At 39.2% G+C, this 26,059-nt stretch overlaps 1 protein-coding gene across 1 annotated transcript; it reads right to left on the reverse strand.

Moving 5' to 3' along the window:
- Positions 1-17,566: 17,566 nt before the first annotated feature.
- On the reverse strand, positions 17,567-25,182 carry LOC149839371 (GCN5-related N-acetyltransferase 3, chloroplastic-like). Its single transcript, XM_090004849.1, has 4 exons — positions 24,730-25,182; positions 21,995-22,053; positions 20,032-20,088; positions 17,567-17,849 (listed from the first exon to the last, which is right to left on the reverse strand). The coding sequence occupies exons 1-4, from the start codon at positions 25,180-25,182 to the stop codon at positions 17,822-17,824; spliced, it is 597 nt and encodes a 198-aa protein (XP_089860975.1). The 3' UTR covers positions 17,567-17,821.
- Positions 25,183-26,059: the final 877 nt, after the last annotated feature.

Genomic DNA, 26,059 nt, shown 5'->3' on the forward strand with positions numbered 1-26,059 from the left:
CAAGGTGAAATTTGAACCTAGTCTGCTGTAATATACATATATGTGTGCATGTGCATGCGTGCTTGTGTGTGTGTGTGACTCCATTGTGTTCAGTCTACTATATGATGTTGAAGACATGCTCAATTCTCTATGGGATAACTAAACAACAAATGTTCTAAACTTGAATCAATAAAGTAATTGATATGCTTGTGCCGGCTTTATTTTAGAATAAAGTGACAACAATAGAAGAATATTAAAAAGATTTGAAAGTAATGCTGCCTACAAGGCATCCTCATGTTGGTAACAAAACAATCTGAATCGTTCTTACAGATGATTCTCAGAATCTCAAGTTATCGATATCCACTATGATTAAAAAGTGTTTTATATAAAAAATAGACTATTTTTAATAATTCAAAATAACCATCTGGTGCCCTCCCTGACCCGCAGAAATCCCTCAAGGGGGATATGGATCCCCGCGTAATACATGGGAGGCACTGGTGCCCGACCCAAAAGGGGCTGGCGTTGCCCAATTCCCATCACCCCCCCTCCGATTATGCCCTAATCCCTCTCTCTCTCTGGCCCTCCTCCCTCACTGTGAGGCTGCGCTGCGATCCCACCTGAGGTCCCCTCGCCTCCTCTCTCTCTCTCTCTCTCTCTCTCTCTCTCTCTCTCTCTCTATCGGAGTCCCGATCCGACAGTGTTTCTTCTTCAAGCTGGTTGATGGCCTTTCAGTCTTGGTTTCGTCTTTCTCAACAAAGTGCATCGTATGTCCGATTCGCCTGGTCTCCATCAGCTTGGTAAGTGCCCCTCTGTTAGCCGTGTTTTGCAGGGCTCCGTTGGCATTGAACTCCTCCTCTTTCATCCGGGAGGGCGACTTCGCAGACCTGGAGGGCTCCCCAAACTTGGTCTATCCGTCAATTGCGGGTTCGTCATCTTTGAGTGGTCAACTCTCATCCTTTTTGGGTCTGTCTGTGGACGATGCAGCTCGGCGGCTCAAGCCCAGCTCCTCAACGTTGATTCTGTTATGCGTGAGTCCTTGGCCGCGATCGCAGATCGTTTACCGACCTTGGTCGCGGATGCTGGGCGTATCTCGTTCATCAACACCACTTCTCCTTCGGTCGAGGGGTTATCTCCTCCTGGGTGGGGTGGTCTCCCTATTAGGAGACGTCGTCGACCTTCGCTATCTCCATCCGGCGAGTCTGGGGTCTCTCCTAGGCGGTCTGTGAGGATCCGCACTCCTCGGGTATTTCCGGACTTTCAGTTATGAAGATCTTGTGTTGGAATATTCGGGGACTGAATTGCCCCACCAAACGTCTTTTCCTGGCGAGTTGGATCCGTCAAGAAAAGCCCGATCTTATTGCTCTTTGTGAAACGAAGATGGCAGATATCTCGAGCTCGGTCGTCTCCGAAATATGGCGTGGTGCAGATTCCTTCTTCAAGCCTGCGACTCAATATGCGGGAGGCATCCTCATCCTTGGGAAGCATTCTCTAGCCTTACAACAGGTGGATGAAGGTACGTTTTCCATATCCATCACTCTTCCCTTACCTACTCAGACTGTTTCAGTTGTGGTCACTATGGTGTATGGTCCCCACCGTCAAAGCCGTCGGGAGGAGTTTTGGTTGGACTTAAATAGGGTAATTGCTTCATTCGGGGATCAGCATATTATCATGGGAGATTTCAATTGCCTTATGTCTCCTATCGATTCTAGCTTTCCGGTTAATTTCTCGACTTCAATGAGGGGCTTCCAAAATTTTATTCAGATGAACCGGTTGTACCACGTTCCCCATGTTGGTGAAGCTTTCTCGTGGTCCAATCGACGATCTACTCCGTGCTTCCGTCTGCTAGACAGGGTGCTTGTTTCGTCAGAGCTGCTGAGTTCTATTAATGACATCTCTTGTTGTCTTCTGCCACCATCTGTCTCAGACCATAGTCAGATTGTTATCCGATGGGGTCAAGGCTTCACCGGCGATAGATCCTTTAGATTTGAGCAATGGTGGCTTAAGGAGGAGGGCTTCGAGTCGTTAGTCCATCAATCTTGGAGTAGACCTTGCTTTGCAGTCCGGGCGGCTACAAGATGCATGGTTAAGCTTTTTCGTCCATCTCGCGATATCAAATCTTGGCTTATCTCCAATAGAATAAGTAAATTCCAAAATCTGGGGGATTGGGAGCGAGAGCTGGCTTCTATCAATCAGTCTCTCTTGGATACGTCCTATATGAATGCATCAGATATTGAATGTCTCAATGCTAGATCGGCCGAGCTGACTCTTCTAGTGCAATCGTGGCGTCTAAAGGATGAAATTCGTTGGAAGCAGCGGTCAAGGGTGAATTGGCTTAAAGCGGGTGACGGGAATACAAGGTTCTTTCATTCGTTAGCATCTCACAGGCATCGAAGACATGTGATTCACACTCTGTATATCAATGGTGTCTCCTTTTCGGGCGATCAGGTACTCAATGCTGTCTCCAACTACTTTTCTAACCTGTATTCCTGCAACCAAGCTGTAGGTGGCAATATGGGTTCAACTTTATTTTTGTCCATGGATCGAGCGCTAGCCAACTCGATTCAGGGGTTGTTCACCGAAGAAGAAATCGTCTCGGCGGTGCGGGAGTCGTCTGGGTGGAAAGCTCCAGGATTTGATGGCTATCCTGTGGATTTCTTTCGCATATTCTGGCAATGCGTTAAGAGTGACATTCTTAGTGTCTTCGCCGAGTTTCATCGAAATGGCCGATTGCCGGTTCATTCTCACCTAGCAATTGTGTCGCTTATTTCTAAGGAGGAAGCCGCATCGGATATCTCGCGGTTTAGACCTATATCAGTGTTAGGGAGTTTATATCGCATTATCGCCAAGGTCTTAGCTAACAGGATGCGTTCAATTGCTCCTAGGATTTTCTCAGAGGCTCAGTTCGCCTTCATTCCTAACAGAAGACTTCAACATTCCTTCATTTTGGCCACAGAAGTGTTGCACTCTCTCAAGATCAGCGGGGGGGCCTTTTTCACTCTGAAGCTTGACTTTCATAAAGCCTACGACTCGGTTCATTGGCCGTTCCTCTTCAACATGTTGGCAAACTTGGGCTTCGGTAGGCGTTTCTCTAGCTGGGTGCATGAGCTGGTAACCAATGCCCAATCACAGTTTCAGATCAATGGGGTCAAGGGAAAACAATTCAAACTTGGTCGTGGTCTTCGACAAGGATGTCCTCTGTCTCCGTTACTCTTTAACGTCGTCTCTGAAGGCCTGGTGGTCTTGGTTAAAAGGGCAGTGGAGGGTGATCTAATTGAATCTCTCGGTATTCAAGAGTGTCGTAGTCAGATCCTGACATACGCTGATGACATAATTATCTTCGGAAGGGCCTCCATCCAACAAATGTTAAGATTCAAGCTTGTCCTTCTTTTTTTCCAATCGATGTCAGGTCTATCCTTGAACTACGAGAAGTGTTGTCTTTCCATGGTCAACGCCCCTGCTTCTATATTGGACTTGGGCCAGCGGATATTCGGATGCTCGATTTCGGATAACTCTTTCTCTTATCTGGGTCTGCCGCTCCAAATCAGTCGTGTATCAATGGCAGCCTGGAGCACCACTATCCAAAGGGTTCAGAAAAAAATTTTGGGCTGGCAAGCGTCCTACCTTTCTATCGCAGGTAGACTAACTCTCATCAAGCACGTTCTTTCTGCTATGCCAGAATTTTTTATGTCTATGTTCCTGATGCCCATGGGGGTTAGTAAGAAGATAGCTCAGGTAATGACGCACTTCCTGTGGTCTGGGCGTGGTCACGAAAACAAACGCCACCTAATAGGGTGGGACACTCTTCGACTACCCCAAAATAGGGGGGTTTGGGAATCAAGGACCCCCGGCTGAGGAGTATGATTCTTGTCGTGAAGCAGAGTTGGCTTGCACACCAACCTGGGTCTCCATGTGCAAGCGTGCTTCTAGCTAAATACGGTGGTGTGGAATCATTGGTGGGGGCCACAAGCGTGCGTCAGCGATCTATGTCAAAGCTTCGTCGATCATGGATCTAAGCATGGTCTGCAGTTCTATCTCATAATGGCAATGTTGAATCGCAGTCCCTGTTCTTTGGTCGTAACCTTGCTCCGAACGGATCTTTCCGCTCTAAAGAAGGCTACCTCGCTCTCCTTCCATCGGGGGTGGACCGGTTTCCGACGAACCTGATCTGGGGCAAGGGTCCCACTCCGAGATCATGTTTCCTGGCTTGGCTAATCTTACACAATCGGGTGCAGACTGACAACTTCCTCAAATCCATCGGTTTTCATCTGCCGAGTAAATGTGTGTTGTGTGAGGCGGCTGAAGAATCTGCCTTTCACCTTTTTTGGCAGTGCTCTGTTTTTCAAAACATCTTTAAGATGACTTGGAATAAGCCGGGGGTCAGCGTGCGTCAGGAATCGTTCGCCAATGATTTGTTGTGGGGTCCTCAACCAGTTCGTCATTGCAACAAATGGCGTATTATTTGGCGAACTTGGCTTCTCTCGTCATGGTGGACCGTATGGATGACTCGCAACAACGCTATTTTTCGGCAGATTCCGGCAGTGTTCAACAAAATGGTGAACCTTATTTTGGCGGACATATACGCCATTCTCCGCATCAACATCCCTGATCTGCAACACCATCTGCCTCCAGGGACCATTCATGATCCTGGGTGATGCTCGTCGCCTATCTATATTGGCTTCTTGTTTCTTTCTTCCTTTTCTCCTTGCATCTCTCCTTTTCTTTTTTTTTCCCCTTTTTTGGGGCTCCTTGGCATGTTTTGGGCCCGTGTTTGGTTTCCCGGTAGGTTCAATGTTGGTTGAACCTGCTTTCGTTTCGTAATGTTGATGGTTATAGTTCGTCTCTCTCTCTCTCTCTCTCTCTCTCTCTCTCTCTCTCTCTCTCTCTCCCTGAAACTAGAACGCTAGCCCGCACCACTCCTTTGGGCCTCCGGCCACTTGTCATCTGGTGGCAGCTTCCGGTAACACTGCGCAGCATGCACCCCCTCCCCCTCTCTGTTCAAGAGGGGTCAGGCCCTCAGGCGCGCCACCTACGCCCTGCATCAGGCCATCTCTTCAACACTGCGGCGCACCACCGCATTCTTCTTTCCAACTTTCTTTTTCAAATTATTCCTGAATAGGTTCTGATTTTAAGGGTTTTATTTTTTTTCAATTAGCAAAGTATGATGTTTGTTAGGATTTATTTTTTTATTTAGTTTATTTTTTATATATCATGAATGTTTAATTAAGGTTTTAGAGTTTTTGTATTTTGTAATTTGCATTCGACATTAAATGAATGCCTGATTTTGATTAAAATATTAAGGGTTTTATTTTTTTCAATTAGCATAAATCTACTAATCATTTAAAAAATTAGGGTATTGATTTAGATTTTTCAAGTAACATAAATATTTAATTAGGTGTTATTTTTTTATGTCTTTTTAATTATCATAATGTATGCTAATAGCATTTTTTGATTTCACAGGTTTTATTTGTTTTTTTCAATTAGTATAATGTCTGATGTGGTTTAGGTTTTTTATTTAGTTTAGTTTTCAATAACATGAATGTTTAATTAGGGTTTTATGATTTTTGTGTATTTTTTAAATTAGCATGAGGCAAGTAATGGATGCCTGATTTTGGTTAAACAATTAGTTTTTTTTTAATTGTTATAAATTTAAGATTTTTTTTACTAATTAAGGTATTGATTTAGACTTTTTCAAATGACAAATGTTTAATTATGGGTTTAAGTTTTTTTTTTCTTAGGAATTATCTGATAATAAGATGACTGCTTTTATTTTTGGTCTTTTATTTGCTTTTTTTAACATAATGTATGATGCTTGTTAGGGTTTTTATTTTTTTATTTAGTTTAATTTTTAAGTAGCATAATAGCATAATGTTTAATTAAGGTTTTAAGGTTCTTTATATATTTTTTAATTAGCATTAGACATATGTAATGAATGCTTGATTTTAGTTAAAATATTAGGAGTTTTGTTTTTTTCAATGAACATAAATCCATGAATTTTTCAGTTATTAGGGTATTTATTTACATTTTTTCAAACGATGCAAATGTTTAACTATATTTTTTAGGTTTTTTGTGTTATTTTATATATATATATATATATATATATATCATTAAGCATGATTTTATTAATGAATGTTTGATTTTGATGATTACTTATCAAACCCCTAAATCTTTGATTTTTGTTAGAATTTTTTTATTTTAGTTTTTAAATGCCATAAATATTTAATTAATTTTTTTTCTTTTTTTTTCAATCAAGATTCTATGAATACATGTTTGATTTTGGTTTGAATTGTATGGGTGTTATGTTTTTTTTTTTTTCAATTAACATCTCGAGGAATCATGTTGTTAGAATTTAGGGTTTTTGACTTTTTTTTCATGTGCATTTGTAACCACCCTAGTTTTAGATTATTGGTTCCGCCCCCATCAGGAACCCTTTTCTTCAATAACGAAAAGAACCACTTGTCTATAATGTTTGGGAATGAATTCACGGCATGTCCCCTCAAAGTGTCTTTGAATGATGAGACGCACCTGAGCGGGGACTGACCGGTCCCTAGCCTGGTGTCATCCCTTGTTTGATATGCAAGAAGCGACTGGTCTGGTGGACACCCATTTCTTCGCCCCCTTTGTATTTAGGTTCTGTTTGGAAAATAGCATTTGGGATTGGAATTAATGCAATTGGCAAAAACTTGATCAAACTACCTTGGTGCAGACGTTTGAAAATTGGTAGTTAAGATGGGTGTTTATGCATTTGGGATGGGAAGTGATGCCCTCTCTCTTTTGTATTTTCCTAAGGATGTGCAAGATAGTTGACAATTCTTGGTAGGGGTTAAGGGATGTCAATAGGATGGTGTTTAGATCTGATATCCAGCTGAATCGGATTCGGTAAACCAAGTCGGACCAGATCAACAATCTGATTCGGATTTGATATGCAAATTTACATCTGAATTGGAATCTGAATCTGACATATGAAATACATCTGATTAGCTAATCGGGTTCAATACTACCTTCCTTCTGAAACCAAATATGAAAGTTAGGCTAGATCAGATAAAGTTGGATTCAATACCCAAGTCAAACTCGTTTACAGACCTAATAAGGGTGGACATTCGGCTTGTCCAGTCAGACGTGACAAGGGGCCCTTTTGGACCTGATAGGCCCTTATCCTTACCCAAGTCCAGTAAAAATCTGACCCAGCTCTTGTAGTGTTCAGGCTGGGCCTAGGTCTTATTTGTTTGGGCTTCAAGTTGGTCAAGTCAGGGCTTTAGACCTGACCAATAAATGGGCCAGGCTCCACTGGGTTCTCATTCTGACCCTATTGGAACCCAGTCCACTTGCAAGTTGGGCTGGGTTGGGCCTGACACTTATTGGGCTTGGACACACAAGGCAGCCCAAACCTGGCCATCTTAGATCAGGTACCCATCCCAATTTTCCCATGAATTCTTGGTTGGATTCTCATGGTCCAAAAACACAAGTTCTCATGATCTTGCATGTTTCTTCCCAAGTGGACATATATGCTTTTCTGTTAGATGATAATTCGAGTTCCCTAAATTGAGGTACATAGTGCCATGCCTTTCCCTAAATCGATACTGTAACGACCCAAACTTATCCTCGTAAAAAGTGATTTTTTTTTTTAACAATTGCAGAAACAAAACCTAAGGATCCGGGGTCTTATGTAAGACCCACAAAATTTTTGAAATTTTAATCAAAATAAAGAGGAATTTTAATATGAAAAATCAAAGTTGTGAAAATATTGATTTAATGTTTATGTTAGCCAATTAAGGTTGTTCATATTTTTAGAATTTAAAATTTTAATATTAATTAACCAGAATAATTAAACCAGTGTTTAATTGTTAAATAATCACAATTAATTAGAAACTATGTCTAGTTAACCTTAACTGACTAATTATTTTGTAATTATTCCCATAAACTATGAATTTAAATTAAGAAAAATCTATTAAAGTGATATTGTAGAGTTTGGATCTAATTTGGATCTGGTTTGGATCCAATTAGATCATATCCAACTAAAAGTTTCAAAGTAGAAAAATTTATGAATTGAAATTTCTAAAAATAAAATAAAGACTAATATGAGAATTTCATATATTGTGGTTCCTAAAAATACTATCAAGAAATAGTGAAATTAACAAATAATAAAATATGTCAAAAAGATGACTAAGTAGTTAGAATTAGTTGAAATGGAACCAACTAGAGGTTAACCAATGGGAGGTGGTTTTGGTTTAATCATTGCCTTGAAATTTATAAACAATAGAATTCTACCAAGATCCCAAAAGGAATCTATACAAATCATATGAAAATCAAAAGATGTAAAGGCCAGAACCCTTAGCATTTTTGTAGGTTTCCAAACTGGTGAAAGTGTTTACATGTTTATGGAAAACAATGGTCATATTTGAAAGATTTTTTTGAGAAGAGAGTTTGACCAATCTCATGCCTTCATCTTCTTACAAATGATTTAAACCACACATCTCATTGTAATCATTACTTCTTGCCTATAAATAGCATTCAAAAAGGAAGAGAACAAGCATCCAAGAGCCTTTTCTCTCCCTCTTTCATGATTTTAGGGTTTGCTCATCTTCTCTACACTACAAGAAAATTGTGGATTAGCAATGGACGATATCCATCTCTAATCCGTCGCTAAACTATTTAGCGACGGATTGACGGCGGATATCGTCCATCGCAAATTTTTGCTCGCTAATTAGCACCAAAATTATCTATCATTACTTCTGGCATTAATTTGCGATAGATTAGCGACAAACAGTATCCGTCGCTAAATTTAAAAAAAAATAAAAAAATTTTGCTCTTTGTCAGGCGGTATTCCGGCAGCAATAAGCCAGATTTGTACCGCACTCGACAGGCATTGCAAAGGGACTGCTCGTCCTTCGATATCTGCAATACCATCCTCCGTGAATCGGTGCGCTCTTCGTCATCGCCGTCCTCCATAAATCAGTGCACTCTCCGACGTCGTCGTCGTCCAGCAATCAGACGCTCTGCCTCATCGTCGTCCTCTGTGAACCAGCGCGCTCTCGGCCGTCGCCGTCCTCCAGCAACTGAACGCTCTGCCTCGTCGCTGTCCTTTATGAACTGACACGCTCTCCAGCATCGTCGTCCTCCAGCAATCAGACGATCTGCCTCGTCGCCGTCCTTCGTGAACTGATGCGCTCTCTGGCGTTGTCGTCCTCCAGCAACCGGTCGCTCTGCCTCGTCGCCGTCCTCCGTGAACTGGCACGCTCTCTGGCATCGCCATCCTTCAGCAACTGTCCGCTCTGCCTCATCGTCGTCCTTCGATATCATTCCTTCGAAAGTCGGTTTAAATCGTTCGGTCGCTTTAAATTTCGAACGGGGAGAGAGGGGAAATTTCGCGCTCTTGATAGACGGGTTAAATAAAAAATTAGCGACGGATAATTAGCGAGGGAAAAATTCCCTTGCTAAATCCGTCACTAATTTGTTTTTCTTATATTGACAAGTAGCGACGAAAAATTGGAGTCGTTATTCTGTTGCTAAGTAGCGACGGATTAGCGATAACATTTTTGCATCGCTAATTCGTCGCTACTTAGCGACGAATTCAGGATGAAAGTTTTTTCTAGTTAATCTGTCGCAAATTTGCGATGGAAAAAATCCTTCATAAATTTTCGTCGCTAATTAACATTTTTCTTGTAGTGCTACTTGAGTCTAGTGTAAGGTGCTCTTTGAGGAACTCTATCCTATACCACTTGTGAGTTGAAGATCAAAGGTTGAAGTGGTTCAAGCTATTTTTGCAACAACAAGTAAAGGTAAGTGAATTTATATTTTATACATTTTGATATTTATTCAAACTCTTCTCTCTCTCTCAACCATGCAAACATGTATTTCATAATACATGTGGGTATGGAGAAAAAATTCTCATGGTATGAACCATGATTATTTTTACACATACACTCTCTTGACTCACACATGATTTTGGCAAAAACCATGGTTGAAATTGAATATTATGTTTTATTATGCTATGACATGGTACATTGAGGCATGTATGAACATCATTGGACTTGTGTGTGGTTATAAACTATTATGCTATGACATGGTATATTGAGGCACTCACTCACAACCCCTCAAAATCTGGATCGACCGACTGAAGCTCCTTAATACGATCTATGATCTTGGGTTGTGTCTACTTCCCTATATAAAAGATGCATCCAAATTTGTTTGCAAACAACTGTCACATGACAAACTCCTCAATCAAGTATCAGTTGTGACCAATCAAGTTGGCTGCCATGACTGATGTCTTTTTGCTCAATGCATTTGTCACTACATTCGCCTTACCAGGGTGGTAGGCGATGGTGAACTCATAGTCCTTGAGGAACTCCAACCACCTATGTTGCCTTGAATTCAAATCATGCTGCATAAAAATGTACTTGAGGCTCTTGTGATTAAAAAAGACCTCGAATTGTTTTTCATACAATTAGTGTCGTCAGATCTTCAGCGCGAAGACAACAATCACTAACTTCAAGTCATGTGTGGGGTAGTACTTCTCATGCATCTTCAGCTGCTGAAAAGCATATGCGATGACCTTCCTGTGTTGTATCAAGACATAGCCCAATCAGGTACCCAAAGTATTGTTGTACACAAAAAACCCGCTTGTCCCAAAAGGCAAAGACAACACTAGGGCTGAGGTCAACCTCCTCTTCAACTCCTGAAAGCTCTCCTCGCATTGAGGTGACCAAACAAACTTCAGCCCATCCTGCAAAAGCCGAGTGATAGGAGCAACTATACGAGAGAAGTCGTGTATGAATCGACGATAGTAGCCCACCAATCCTAAGAAACTCCTGATCTCTGAAATTGTCTTCGACTGCTCCCACGATAATATTGCCTCTACCTTAACTGGATCAACCTCCATGCTCTTGTCCGAGATCATGTGGCCTTGAAACATCACCCTATCAAGCAAAAACTCACACTTTGAGAACTTAACATACAATTTATATTCTTTCAGTGTCTGCAACATGATCTGCAAATGCTCTCAGTACTCCTTCACGCTCTCAGTATAGATCAGAATGTCATCGATAAACATAATGACAAACAAATCTAGCCACAAACTGAAGACCTGATTTATCAGATCCATGAACATTGCAGGAGCATTGGTGAGTTTGAAAGACATCACTAAAAACTTGTACTGCTCGTATCTAGACCTGAATGCAGTCTTTGAAACATCCTCTGACCTGATCCGCAACTGATGGTACCCAGAACGAAGATCAATCTTAGAGAATACCTTTGTCATTCGCAACTAGTCGAACAAATCATCAATCCTAGGCAAAGGGTACTTGTTCTTCATGGTTACCTGGTTCAACATGTGATAGTCTATGCAAAGTCGCATTGACACATCATTCTTCTTGACAAAGAGAACAGGTGCACCCCAAGGTGACACACTCGGCCTGATAAAACCCTTGTCAAGAAGTTCATGCAGTTGCTTCTTCAGCTTAACCAACTCTACAGGTGCCATGCGATACGACATGCTGGGAATATCAGGGCGTGATGCGGCAGCAAGTAGATCCATCGTGTCTTCATCTCCCCTTTTTTTCGGTGCCTCCAAACGGCTGTGTTTTGCATGGTCGATGATGAAACCAGCATAGATCACCAGCCAGACGTGATCGATCCTCAATGAACTCGATTTAGGGCAAAACCCATCGACGATGCGGACCATTTCGAGGTGGATAGACGAACTGATCCACTAGACCTACAGATCTTATAGATCGTGAGGCAGACATGGGTCGATATGCCCCACGTTGTCCCACTCGCGTACCAGTGACCATTGTGGTCCCACGATGACACCAACTCTGATGGCTGCTACAGTGCTGCCCAGTGCAGTCAGGTACCCACCTGAGTGGCTTGTAGTTCTGGATGGATCGCATGCTGGCATCTTCGAAACTCTCCGACCGAACGACATTGTAGAGCACTTCTGTGAAGAAAAGTAAAAAACAGAGTAATGAACAAAGAAAACATCCTTTTACAACCAAACACTCTTTAAAGAGCTCAATTTCACCATTAGACTTGTACTTGATGTGATAAACCCATCGACAACCAATAGGTGTCACATCTATGGAGGATGGACAAGTGTCCAAGTCTCATTTGTCTCTGAGGTTTAATTTCAGCTTGCATCGCCTGAATCTAGTTAGGATCCTGTGAGTCTTCATGAAAGGAGCTAGGTTCTGTCTGCTGAGATATGTTTAGAAGAAAAGCTTTATGTGCAGGAGAAAATTTTGAGAATGATAGATATTGTCCTAAAGAATATCTTGTTGTATGGCCTCCTCCAAGTGATGTTGAAGCTGATGATTTATGTGCAGCACTTCCATAGTAAAATTCTTTTAACAAGATTGAAGGTTTAGGCTTTTGAAGTGATCTTCTGAGTTGGTCAATTGGTTGCATAATAGGAACAATAGTTGTTTCAAGATTCAAAGTTTTATCAGACAACTCAGAAGCTGATTGAACATTGGTTAAGGAAATTTGTTCTGTATTCAGCAGGAAACTAGATTGATTAGAATCTGGTTGTGAATTTGAAACAAATTGTTCACAGACATGTTTTGAAAGACATGGAACCTGGATTTGACACTCTTCAATCCAATGGTCAGATTCTTCTCTAGAATGATCATTAATAGGTAAAGGAAAAACACATGATGAAGAAGTATTGTGAACAATATTTTTAAAAGGAAAAATACATTCATTGAAAACAACATCACGACTAGAATAAATCTTTTTGGTTTCGATATTATAAACTTTATAGGCCTTTTGTCCAAAAGAATAGCCTAGGAAGACACATTTGTGGGCTCTTGAATCAAATTTTAAACTTGGAGTTAGATTTGTAGCATAACAAAGACAACCAAAAAGTCTTAGACGAGAGTAATTTGGTTTCTTATGAAAAAGCTTTTCATAAGGAGTTATTCCTTGTAATAATTCTGTAGGTGTTCGATTGATTAGATAAGTAGCAGTTGATATATACTCATCCCAAAATTTCAATGGAATTTTAGATTGAAATCTTAATGATCGTGCTACATTAAGAATGTGATGATGCTTCCTTTCCACCACACTATTTTGTTGTGGTGTATAGAAGCAACTATGTTCATGCACGATGCCTTTTTAAGCAAGGAAAAATTTCAATTCATTTGTAAAAAATTTTGTGCCATTATCAGTTCTTATTTTTTGAACACTAGTATTATACTATTTTTTTACCATTATTATAAAAGTTTTAAGCAAGTAACAAGTTTCACTTTTGTGTTTCATTAAGTAAGTCCAAATAGTCTTAGTATAATCATCAACTAAAGTAAGAAAGTAATATGCTTTTGAATTTGAAGCTTGTGAATAAGGACCCCACACATCACAATGTAGAAGTTCAAAGGAAAATTCTGTCTTGTTATTACTTGAAGGAAAAGACAATCGTGATTGTTTTGACATTCTGCAGACATCACAAAATTGATTTATCATCTTAATGTTTGAGTCATATATAGAAAACAACTTCCCTATTGATGAAGAAGGATGTCCAAGGCGTAAATGCCAAATTTCAGAATGGTTCATGATGGTTTTCTCAGGAACATATTGATTCATAGTGGTATTCATGACAACAGATCTGTTTACAACAAAGGTATTTGGAATTTCAGTTCTGAAAATGTAGAATCCACCTTTTAAATCACCTACTCCAATCATCATCTTGGAGTTTAGGTCCTGCAACAAGCAACCGAAACGGAAAAAAAGAATGTTACAATGAATTTGATTTGTTAATTAACTTACAGAGATGAGGTTGTATTTGAAATCAGAAACATAGTAGACATTTTGAAGAGTCACTGAAGAAGAAAGAGTGACTTCTCCAAGATGTGTAGCATTAACAACTTTGTTATTTGGTAATCAAATTAGAAAGACAGAGTTTAGCTGAACAATTTTAGACATGAAATTCAAGGAGGAACACATATGGTGACTAGCACCACTATTAATTATCCAGAGATTAGGTTGAAGTATCGTCATACCAGCAAAATTTGCTTGTGAGAAGTAAGAGGATAAACAAAGTGACCTATCTTTGAGAAGCTGTTTGAGTTGAGAATATTCCTCAGCAGTGAAGAAGAGAACATGATCTTTGATGGAGTCTTTAGATTGCATAGCAGCAAAGACGTTTTGAGAACCTGGATGCTCACCATTACCTTCAACAGAATTAACACTACTGATTGATTTTTCAATTTTTGTTTTTGCACCATTCTTGAAGTTTGGTGGATAACCATTTAGTTTAAAACTGCGTTCTTGGGAATGTCCAATAATACGATAGTAAGAACAGTAATACTGCTATTTTTTTGAGTTCTTGCCTTTGAAATTTTGAGTTTCTGTATTAACTGTAGCCAGACTTACATGCTCGACTACGGATGCATGTATTCTTGCTTTTCTTTGTTTTTCTTCTTGAAGAACAAGAGAGTAAACTTTGCTAACAGAAGGCAAGAGATCATAAAGAAGTATTTGGCCTCTAATTATGTCATAATACTTAGTAAGACTCATCAAGAACTGCATCACACGATCTTCTTGTTGATTCTCTGCAACCTTTTTTAGTGCGCCACACGCACATGCTGGTAGAACATCATAGGAAGACAATTCATCCCAGTATGCTTTCATCTTAGTATAATAAGCAACCACAAACATGGTTCCTTGAGTAAGTCTGCATATGGCTATTTTGATTTGATATTTTCTTGGTGCTAAGCTCTGTGAGTATCTTTCTTCTAAGTCTAACCAGACTTCTCTAGTTGTAGTTGCATAGATTACGCTATCTCTGATTTCTTTAGACAATGAGTTTATGACGCATGATAGTACCATAGTGTCACATCGTACCCAAAAAATATAATCTGTAGAAGTACTTTCAGGTGAAGGAAGAGTACCATTTACAAATGAAAATTTGTTTTTGGCTACAAGAGCCATTGCCATCGAGCGACTCCAAGTCACATAATTCTCTTCTGTCAAAGGATGAGAAACAAGAACAGTGCATGGGTTATCACTGTGATGTAGGAAATATGGATTAATGAACCCAGAATTCAACTCAGTAAATGCTTCAGAAGAAACTTGTGTTTGAGAGTTGGCCATGATGGAGAAACTCGGGATCAGTAAGTCCAAAGCTCTGATACCATGTGAAAAAAAGTAAAAACGGAGTAATGAACAAGAAAACAACAAAAAATAGGCCGACTTCAGATCTTCATTTCTCTTATGCTTGCTAGATATTTATACAAGTTTTAATAACAGAAAAGATACAGAATAATTGAAAGCTTGTAAATGAACGACTGTCATAGAACTTCCAGTACGTTCCATTAATAACTTCTGATAGAGCTTTGAAACTGCCCAACTGTGTAACTGAAGCCATGATGTAAACTTTCTTTCTGATCTATACTTCTACAATATGTTATATGTCGTTTAAATATTATCTTCAATTAATCATTAGCTTACTTCTATTACTTACTTTAACAACTTCTACAGTAATGCCTCCAACCGTCGATTGCCTGTGGCAGCTGGTCTGAAATGTCACGGACAACACGCATCTCAATGCCAGCACGTACCTCGATGGATGCATTCCTTGCTGGTGCACGACCTTCGACGGCCAGCTATGGACAACCATAGCCCACTGCCAATTTCGATGGTCGGTCCGGATAGGGTTGACCCCCTCCCACCTAAAACAGAAACAACGACAACCGCCCAATGGCTGGTCTGTTTGGGTGATTGGGGATTTCGGTGAGTGCCGCAAGCACACCGGCACACACGCACATCAGAATCCGTGGAGTGGGTTCATAACCCAATGTTGGAGTTCATCAAAATAGAACCGAATTGTGAAATAAGAATACATACCAGTAGACGTCATGGATGAAACGATGGGCGGGTGCTCGGCATTCTCCTCAACCTATTGATGCCCGCGATGAGCCTAGGTCATCATGTCGATGGTGAGTGGGACCCTGAACCCAGTATGAGAAAGAAGAGGACACTCCATCGGTTGTTCTCATCATGCAATCAAGCCCCTTTTTATAGGCTTCTAAGAAAGGCCCAGAGCGGAAAGAGTGGGTGAATACCACTGCTAGTGGGTGAGTCATGCTCCACCCTATGATGTACCCATGTCAAACCGGGTGACATCATGTTGATTCATATTCCAACAAGTACTTCTTTCCCCATAGCCCAAACAACGTGGGTGGTTGAAATTTTGAAGAGAGAGAGAGAATCTGGTGGTGGTGGTGGTGGTGGAAGAAATAGAGAATCATGCTTTGCTTTGGTTTTATATGAAAAGATGGAACAGGATGAGGCGAAGGGAAGATGCCTTGTTCACAAAGGGTTTAAGGCAATTGGATTTGGAGCATAGATGTAAAACCCCCTTTCCTGCTTCACCAGTTGCTTTTCTTGTAGGACAATCTAGGACCGTCAGATTATTTTGGCATGCCTAAAAGAGATTTGCTTAGTTGGAGCGGGCCTAAGCTGTTACACGGGTAGTCAGGGTTCAATTCCTGCAGGCGCTACTTCTTGCATAAGCCAACGCCCAGCATAGGCCCTGGGGGCAAGGGTCTTGGAGGTTTATGCCGCCGGGATGACGACTATATCTCCGCACTCGGGTGTGGTTTCTTCGGGTTATAAAAAATGGCAAGGATCCATACGTTCTGACCTGATCTGTAACCCATATCATGGACATGTGGGTTTTGGTGAGAAGAATTGGTTTATGTGGATAATTGGTCGAACCATGGAACATGGCAACAAATATTTTGATTATTATTGAAAATATAAAAAATTTATGGAATTTTGTGATCATTAAAAACATTAATAAAATCTTGGCATTTCAAAATATCTTGATATTTATCTATATATTGTTTCTTTAATTTGTCTAATATATACCTACCTAATACATTTAATTTATTTCTTTTCAAGGAAAAATATTTGTTTTATCAGCAAAATATTGGGGAATTTTCTATTCTGCTTTTGACATATTTTACAATTTGCATTTTTTTTATTTTTCAATCTTTTTCTCTCTCTTTCTTGGCTACTACCAGGAAATACATCCAGCTTGGCATTGCAGCAAGGGACACCTTACATGGGGTTTCGAACTTGTGACATCCCATCAACTTGGTGACATTCACAAGTCATCCCTACGAGATAAGCAGTGTATTTGGGGCAATTTTTTTATAAAAAAAAACAAAAACAAATGTAAGTTGTTACAACATGCAAAAGCATGATTGGACCTTGGCCATGTTGCCCATTTCACAATCTCAAGTCTGATCCATGTTTCTGGATGAGCATCCTGAGAATGAAGTCATCCTGCCGTCCCCATTAGAAACACAAAAAGATGTCAAGTTGGATACTTTTCTTAATGGCACCTCTCCTACTCTAGAGCTATTCATCTTCAAAATTTTCAAGGATACCCTCTCTCTCAGCTGCATGTGAACATATGGCATATTGGAGGAATGGTTTGACACAAATACTTTAAACTGGGTGAATGTATTAAGTCGCTTTTCGCATAAATACCAACTTTGGAAAATGAAATCTCCGATGCTTTTAATGTTTGGAGTTTGTGAACCTGGTTATGTTTTTATCATGCATGACACATCAATGTAAAAGAAATGTCAGAAATGCATGAACTTTTTCTCATTTCATGTAATGACCAAACATGACCCGAAAATATTAACTTACATCCCAATTAAGAGAATACAAAGGGCCATAGCCAAAATCAAAGAGCAACTGGTTTACAAGTTCACTAAGGCTTTAGCTCTTGGGGAACAACCAATAACATTCTGCCAGCTCGCCTAACCATGGCATCACCCTCCTGAGGGGAGATTGGAGTCCTTGTATACATCATAGTTGTTGATCCCAATACATCATCTCAAAACCCACATGCCCGAAAAAATGCACTGCATTATGTGCAGAAACTATCGTGGTATAAAACTCATGAGTCATACTATGAAACTTTGGGAGAGGGTGATTGAGTCTAGGTTGAGGAAGGTTGTCATGATATCGGAGAATCAATTTGGTTTTATGCCTGAAAGATCAACTATGGAAGCTATACATCTTCTTAGACAACTTATTGAAAGATATAGAGAGAGGAACAAAGATTTGCATATGGTTTTTATTGATTTAGAGAAGGCATACGATAGAGTACCTAGGGTCGTTCTCTGGTGGACAATGATGAAGAAAGGTGTTTCTCTCAAGTACATTAGTATAATTAAAGATATGTATGAAGGAGTAGTAACCAATGTCCGCACTTGTGGAGGGGTGACAACCAATTTCCCGATAACGGTTGGGTTACATCAAGGATCTGCTTTAAGCCCTTTCCTATTTGCGATAGTGATGGATGAGCTTACGAGATCAATTCAAGAAAATGTACCGTGGTGTATGTTGTTTGCTGATGATATTGTTTTGATTGATGAGTCTAGAGCTGGGGTTAATGCTAAGTTAGAATTATGGAGACAGACATTGGAAGCTAGAGGTTTTAAGTTGAGTAAGAGTAAGACTGAATATATGGAATGTCGGTTTAGTAAGCAACGAAGTAGTGATGGGAGTGTAGTGAAGCTTGGTGAGCAAGATATACCGGTGAATGATTATTTCAAATATTTGAGATCCATCATTCAAAAGTATGGAGAAATTGATGGAGATGTAAATCATAGGATAAAGGTTGGGTGGATGAAATGGAAAAGTGCTACTGGAGTGCTGTGCGATCGTAGAATGCCATTGCGGTTGAAGGGAAAGTTTTATAGGACGACTATTAGACCCGCTTTACTATATGGTACGGAATGTTGGGCTGCCAAGAGACATCATATTCAAAAAATGAGTGTAGCTGAGATGCGGATGCTTAGATGGATGTGTGGAAATACAATAAAAGATAAGATTCGGAACGAAGAGATACGTAAGAAGGTAGGTGTTGCACCCATTGAAAATAAGATGCGAGAGAATCGTTTACGGTGGTTTGGACATATTCGGCGAAGGCCTAATGATGCTCCAGTTAGAAGGTTGGAGAAATGGGAAAATATATTAGTTAAAAGAGGTCGGGGTAGGCCTAGGAAGACTTGGATGGAGATGATAGGAAAGGATATGAATGCTTTGAACCTCACCGAGGACATGGCGTTGGATAGAAATGATTGGAGGAAAAGGATTCATGTGGAAGACCCAAAATAAATTTCTTTTTTGGTTCATATCGCTGACCCCAATTGTTTTGGGATGAAGGCGTAGTTGTTGTTGTTGTTGTATTATGTGCAGAATAAATAATAAGACAACTTAGCCCCAAGGGGGATTGGTGTAGTGGGGTGGGGCATTGGCCGCTAGAAGGGTGGTGAAGGTTTGATTCCCATAGACGTCTCCTCTCTGAGCAAGCCGACACCCAGCATAGGCCCTGGGGCCAAGGGTCCTAGCCTCAGAGTTTTATGCTGCCGGTACGACCACCATAGTATGGCAGACGCAGTTCTTCGGGTTATAAATAAAAAAGTAGTAAGACAACTTTTTTATTTTAATATGATGTTATCTAATCAAAGCCTTTAATTACTTATTCAAAGCTAATTATGACCAAATTATACTTGGACCTGAACCCAACTGGGTCTAATTCTAGAGCTGTTTAAAATCAGGTCAAATGTGACCTGACACAAATTTGATGCCAGCCCAAACCCACTTACACCGAGAGCAGACAATATCGTATTGTATATAACCAATTACTCGGTCATATTCAATCCCGCGCTCATCTCAATTGATAGAGATGTGTATGGATCCCACTCTCATTGTCCCCAAGTGAGATGTGCGGTGAAGATTGAATATAACCAATGATTTTTTTTTAAGGCAAGCTGGGGTTAGGCAGACCCCCACCAGTTATTATTCAACGTACCACTGGGGTTTGAACCTGCAATATCCCCAAGGAGACGTGCACCGACAGCTCCTACCAACCACACAGAGCGGACCCCCTCCCCCCCCCCTTGGTGAATATAATCGATGATTGGTTATATAGAATATGACCTGATCTGCTCTCACTTACACACCTATGCAATGCCAATTATGTAATTGGGACTTTTTCTGCATATGCTGATGCAAAAGATTGAGAAAAATATATGCCCCTCTTCTATTGAACAAAGTGCGGAGATATCATATATTCCCTTGCTAGTGAGGACTCTGCAAAGTCAAAATGTTAGGAACTATCATAAATAACTTACATAATCAATACTTTTTAAATTTATATATAGAAAAGCAGTTCATTAACTAATAAATAAAAAATAAGCAAGTTTGGCTCTTTGTGAATGGAGAATTTATTGCTGTTGTGCTATGACAGTGTTATAAAAAATGCGCCTTGAGGCACAAAAGGCGCGCCTCGCCTTGAGGCACGGCCCTCCTCGCCTTGAGGTGCAAGACTGAGATGCAAAAAATATATATATATATATTTTTTACAACAAGATTTCTGAGACATGATCAACAAGAATTTTGTATGTTAATCTCTCATATATTTTCCAGTTATTTCAGTTATGTAATCAGTTTCTTAGTATATTACTATATTTTAACTTTTGTTGGTTAATCTCGTATATTTTTCAGTTATTTCAGATATGTAATTAGTTTTTTAATATATTTTAACTTTTGTTGGTTAATCTCATATATTTTTCAGTTATGTAATCAGTTTTTTAGTTACTTTTATATGTTAATCTCATATATTTTAACTTTTGTAGGTTAATCTCATATATTTTCCAGTTATGTAATCAGTTTTTAGTTACTTTTATATGTTAATCTCATATTTTTTAGAATAATCTCATATATTTTAACTTTTGTAGGTTAATCTCATATATTTTCCAGTTATTTCAGTTATGTAATCAGTTTCTTAGTATATTTTAACTTTTGTTGGTTAATCTCATATATTTTCCAGTTATGTAATCAGTTTTTTAGTTACTTTTATATGTTAATCTCATATTTTTTAGAATAATCTCATATATTTTAACTTGTGTTGGTTAATCTCATATATTTTCCAATTATGTAATCGTTTTTTTAGTTACTTTTATATGTTAATCTCATATTTTTTAGAATAATCTCATATATTTTAACTTTTGTAGGTTAATCTCATATATTTTCCAGTTATTTCAGTTATGTAATCAGTTTCTTAGTATATTTTAACTTTTTTTTGGTTAATCTCATATATTTTCCAGTTATGTAATCAGTTTTTAGTTACTTTTATATGTTAATCTCATATTTTTTAGAATAATCTCATATATTTTAACTTTTGTAGGTTAATCTCATATATTTTCTAGTTATTTCAGTTATGTAATCAGTTTCTTAGTATATTTTAACTTTTGTTGGTTAATCTCATATATTTTCCAGTTATGTAATCAGTTTTTTAGTTACTTTTATATGTTAATCTCATATTTTTTAGAATAATCTCATATATTTTAACTTGTGTTGGTTAATCTCATATATTTTCCAATTATGTAATCGTTTTTTTAGTTACTTTTATATGTTAATCTCATATTTTTTAGAATAATCTCATATATTTTAACTTTTGTAGGTTAATCTCATATATTTTCCAGTTATTTCAGTTATGTAATCAGTTTCTTAGTATATTTTAACTTTTTTTTGGTTAATCTCATATATTTTCCAGTTACGTAATCAGTTTTTAGTTACTTTTATATGTTAATCTCATAAATTTTAGTACTTATTTGAGATTTTCTACTTTTATTGGTTGTTATTTCATCAATAAAACATTTCTTTATTTATTTGTATTTTTAGATATCTTTTTATAATTTTTTAAAAGTTTTCAAAAAAAATATTTGAGGCTTACGCTTTACGCCTCGCCTCGGTTTTTGGTGGAGCGCCTCGCTACACCTCAACGCTTTTCACAACACTGGTGCCCATACTATCTTTGTGCGAGATCTTCATGTTTTACAGGTTTTGGTGTTCTGTTTTTTGAAGGAAAAAGTCCACAAATCTCTCTCTCTCTCTCTCTCTCTCTCTCTCTCTCTCTCTCTCTCTCTCTCTCTCTCTCTCTCTCTCTCTCTCTCAGAGAAAAGCCAGTACACCAACCAAATATGAACATTTATACCTGATAATTCTCTGAACTATCTTCTTGCCAATGCCCAATCCTTGAAATGAAGGGAGAACCTGAAAAGAAGCCAGCAATCACTTATTGCGGTATTGGAAGTGAATTAAGTGTTGAACAATGGAATAGAGATTCAAACAAAGCAACGCTTTTGCAATGAACTCAAAAAAAGGCTCTTACATACAAATGTTAGGTCTTATCCAACAGCTCATACTATGTTGGTGTTGGCTGAGAAATTCATTGAGGTAGATTTCAGCTGAATATGTGGGTGTAAAATTCATGTTCCTCACCTCACAACAAAAACTGTAAGTTTTTTTTGCAAATTAGTCCCTACCTTATCACTGATTTGCAAAATCATCCTTGCCTCATGCTGTTTTGCAAATCAGTCCCTCCCTTTCATTTAACCATTGCAAATTCAATCCCTGAGGTTAAGAACCGTCCATGCCCTCTCACAGCAGCCAGTAAATGCTCATAAAATGTCCATTTTACCCATGAAAAAGCTCAAAAGAGATTGTTCTCTCCTAAAAACCAGGATATGCAACCCCTTTATCAATTTGAGAATGGAAGAGAGTAATACTTCACCATTCTATTACAAGTTCTGATAGAGAGGATTTCTGCTAAAAAAACCCTAAGTGCAGAGAGTAGAGTCAGAGGGCTGCTCTCTGATGTTGGAAAAAATATAAGCATCCAGAAAAACACTAATACAATATAAAATTAATACAGAAATGCCAAGAACCCAAAATGCAGAGGAAGAATCCAAGTTATTTGAGCCCCGAAAGAAACAAAGATCAAAATTCAGAACTTTACACTAATATCACAGAAGAAATATATAAAACCCACAAAGGCAAAACAGACACAACTAGGTAAATAATGCAGTAAGTGATTAATAAAAGAAATTGAAAGAAAGAAACAAATAAAAAGGGGTCAAAAAAAAGGGAAAAGCTCAGCACGCGCGCGAGAGAGAGAGAGAGACTCCTACACGAGAGGGATCCAAGTAGCTACAGAGGGTGATGGGTGCGCACTTAGCACGGGGGTAATCAATATTTTTGTTTTGACAAGGGTAAACTAGTCATTTTATGTAGCCTCTTACCATGGTTACTGTTTAATAATAGTTAATCTAACACCATATTAACAAAAGGACTGCTTCGCAATAACGTTAGACAAGGTGGGGATGGATTTGAAAAATAGCATAAGGCAGGACCATTTTGCAAATCAGTGATAAGGTAGGGACCAATTTGCGAAAAAACCAACCATTAGTTTTCAGTCTATGAAGCCTACTATCCTGCCCAACTGTATGCAATGTAGAGCATTTATTGGCTTTAGCCTTAGGATCTACAAATTACTAAATAATGCATTAACTTCTTTGATTGACTGAAAGAGGCCAATTTGTCATAAAAAAGAAGCATATGAAGTGGGTAACCACTATCCATCTTCGCAAAAGAATATGCACCCCTAGAATGACTATCAGAAAGTGTGTGTGTGTGTGTGTGTGTGGGGGGGGGGGGGGGGGGGGGGGGGGAGGGGGAAGTAGCTGGGTACACATGTCAGTAACAGGTAAGAATATGGCAAGAGAAAAGAAATGTTGCCTTTTCTGCTGTAACAGTAACACTAACTTCAGGTATCAACCATCCAGTCATCATTCCATACATGTTCAGCTGATAATTTGCAGATTATTATTAGTATTGCTACTATAACAAGTTTATAACGGGTAAATATTTGGTACTAATGAAGGTACACGACTATTGAATAGAAATCACCTTATTTTCATATTTTTAGGTTTTTTTAGGTCGGACCTCATGCATGTAATCTACAATGTTTGTTTAGTACGAAATATGAATCATGTGATTGTGACATGCAAGCAAGTTTTTAAAAGGTTTCAAAAATCAACTCACAATGCACTAAAGTTCTATGACAGGCTTATCTAAAAAATGCTTATCGAAACAAAAAAAGTTTGTCTTAAAAGTTTATATTTTTACATCGAAAAAACACTATTCAAGACTTGATTCTTAGCAAACAAACCATGCTAAACGCATCCATCTGATCAGATTGCGTTGATGCAGCTTGCACCTAAGATTTACAGCTCAATAGTTCCGTACCTTCATTAGTACCAAATATTAACCCGTTTATAATATATTAGGCAGACAATGACCAAGATTACACACACACATTTAAGCCACACTACAATAGAGTTACTTGGTTTACAAAGATTTAATCAACAAAAGCTAGAGCCAATCTCTTTAATGCATTTGGTTTGTCTTATTGTCCCGGAGATAATAGTTTGCAAAATACATTTTCAAATAATCAGATTTCTGTACAAACAAACAACAACACAACAACAACTACGCCTTCATCCCAAAACAATTGGGGTCGGCGATATGAAAATAATCAGATTTCTGTAATGGAAATAATTAAGTTTCGGTAGCAAAATATGCTCCCAGCCCATCATGTTGGTCTCAACCTTTGCTTATTGAAATATCAAGTAGGCTTCACCCAACATATACCCAGATCAATTCTAAAGTTGGATTCTTGCATTTAACATTGAAACAGGTCAGACAACTTTGCAATTACAAAATAGGGAAAATTCCATTTATGGGCCAATGTTTTTTTTCCTAATTCCAAAAATAAGCTTCATCTTTCTGAATTTTCTGATATGGGCTCTGAAAACTATCAAACAATGACCTACATTTGGTACTATCCTTTGTTGGGAAATTATTCACTCAGTGGAAGAGGCACCTTACCGCGACGTCGTGAATGGAGGCCGTCAATCCGGCGTCGGAGGAGGCCCTGCCGAAGCCCACGAGCCGTCCGTTGGACTCCATCACCGGCAGCGCCCCCTCGAGCCACTCCCGCCACGGAGATCGCTCGACGGGAGCCGTCCGATCGTCCCGGAAGAGCGGGGAGCTCCTCCTGGCGAAGGCGGAGACGACGACGAAGCTGCGCCGGAGGGCGACGGCGACTTTCTCGGGATCGTCGGGCCGGCCGGAGCCGTCGGCCAGGAGCTCCGGGAAGCGGTGGCCCGACTGGTTGGTGGCGGCGAGGAGGGACCGAAGGTGGCGGAGGTCGACGTGGGAGGGGTCGGTGGAGAGGTAGATGGGAGGAGGAGCGGAGATGGCTCTCAATTTCTCGTCGGGGGACCCGTAATTCTGGGCTCTCGTGGAGAGGTTTAGGGGTTTCAGATGGAGGGTCGCCATTTCTTTTGGGGGGAGGGCGGGCGCAGAGAGAGAGAGAGAGAGTTTTGGTTGCTTTTGCAGATATTTGAGACGCAGGTTATATTCACAAAACTTTGTCGCCGATATTTTGAATTTATCCAGATAGATGAATCCTTGAGCAATTAGAATCATGACACTTTTTCGTAAATGTTACAATTTCGTCAAAAAAAAAATTACTTGCATATTAATTTGGTTTTACAATATCATCAAGGCTCGAAAATCAACTGACTCAGAATTTTACAAATATTTAAGCATCTAAAAATTATATTTTTTTAATAAAAATACAGGATCCAATAATCTATTCTTACAAATTCACCATGATTTTTGGATGGTTGGGTTTGCAAATATAATATGAAATACCTAGTTCACACTGCAGTTTTCATATTTTAGTGACTATATACGTAGGGTTAAGATTTGCTAGGCAAAACTAGGGGTGTCAATGGGTGGGGTTTGTTTTAAGATTTGTGAGTATGATATCGGGTCCAGACTCAGGTCTAATCGAATCCACCATAAGAAAAATCATACCCAGACCCCATAAAAACTACATGAACCAAACCCGAACCATACCTGGTAAAAACCATATTTTTTTATCATTTTTACATTGAAAAATTGTCGGTCTTAATCAAAACTCGGATCGGGTCCAGGTCTGGTATAAAATTTCACAAACTATACCCGGGTCCATGTATTAATCAGACCTTCGGGTTCGGACCCGGGTCTTAATTGGGTCTTCTTATTTATCACCATACCTGAACCCTATAGGGTTTGGTTTGGGTCCAGTCCGGTCTGGGTAAACCCGACCCGTCAACACCCTTAGGCAAAATGCACTTGTTTGGTGTTTTTTCTCACCTCTAAGATGTGA

This window comes from Nuphar pumila, chromosome 4 (assembly GCF_984573655.1).
Source record: "Nuphar pumila chromosome 4, dmNupPumi1.hap1.1, whole genome shotgun sequence".
Classification (NCBI taxonomy): Eukaryota; Viridiplantae; Streptophyta; class Magnoliopsida; order Nymphaeales; family Nymphaeaceae; genus Nuphar; species Nuphar pumila.

Excerpts from the sequence above, each read along its gene's own strand:
- LOC149839371 (XM_090004849.1), bottom strand. The coding sequence starts at position 25,182 with ATGGCGACCCTCCATCTGAAACCCCTAAACCTCTCCACGAGAGCCCAG. Across the intron at positions 22,054-24,729 it reads CCTCCATTCACGACGTCGCG|GTTCTCCCTTCATTTCAAGG; the intron begins GTAAGGTGCCTC and ends GCTTCTTTTCAG. Across the intron at positions 17,850-20,031 it reads CTTTGTTCAATAGAAGAGGG|TGCATTTTTTCGGGCATGTG; the intron begins GCATATATTTTT and ends CACATAATGCAG.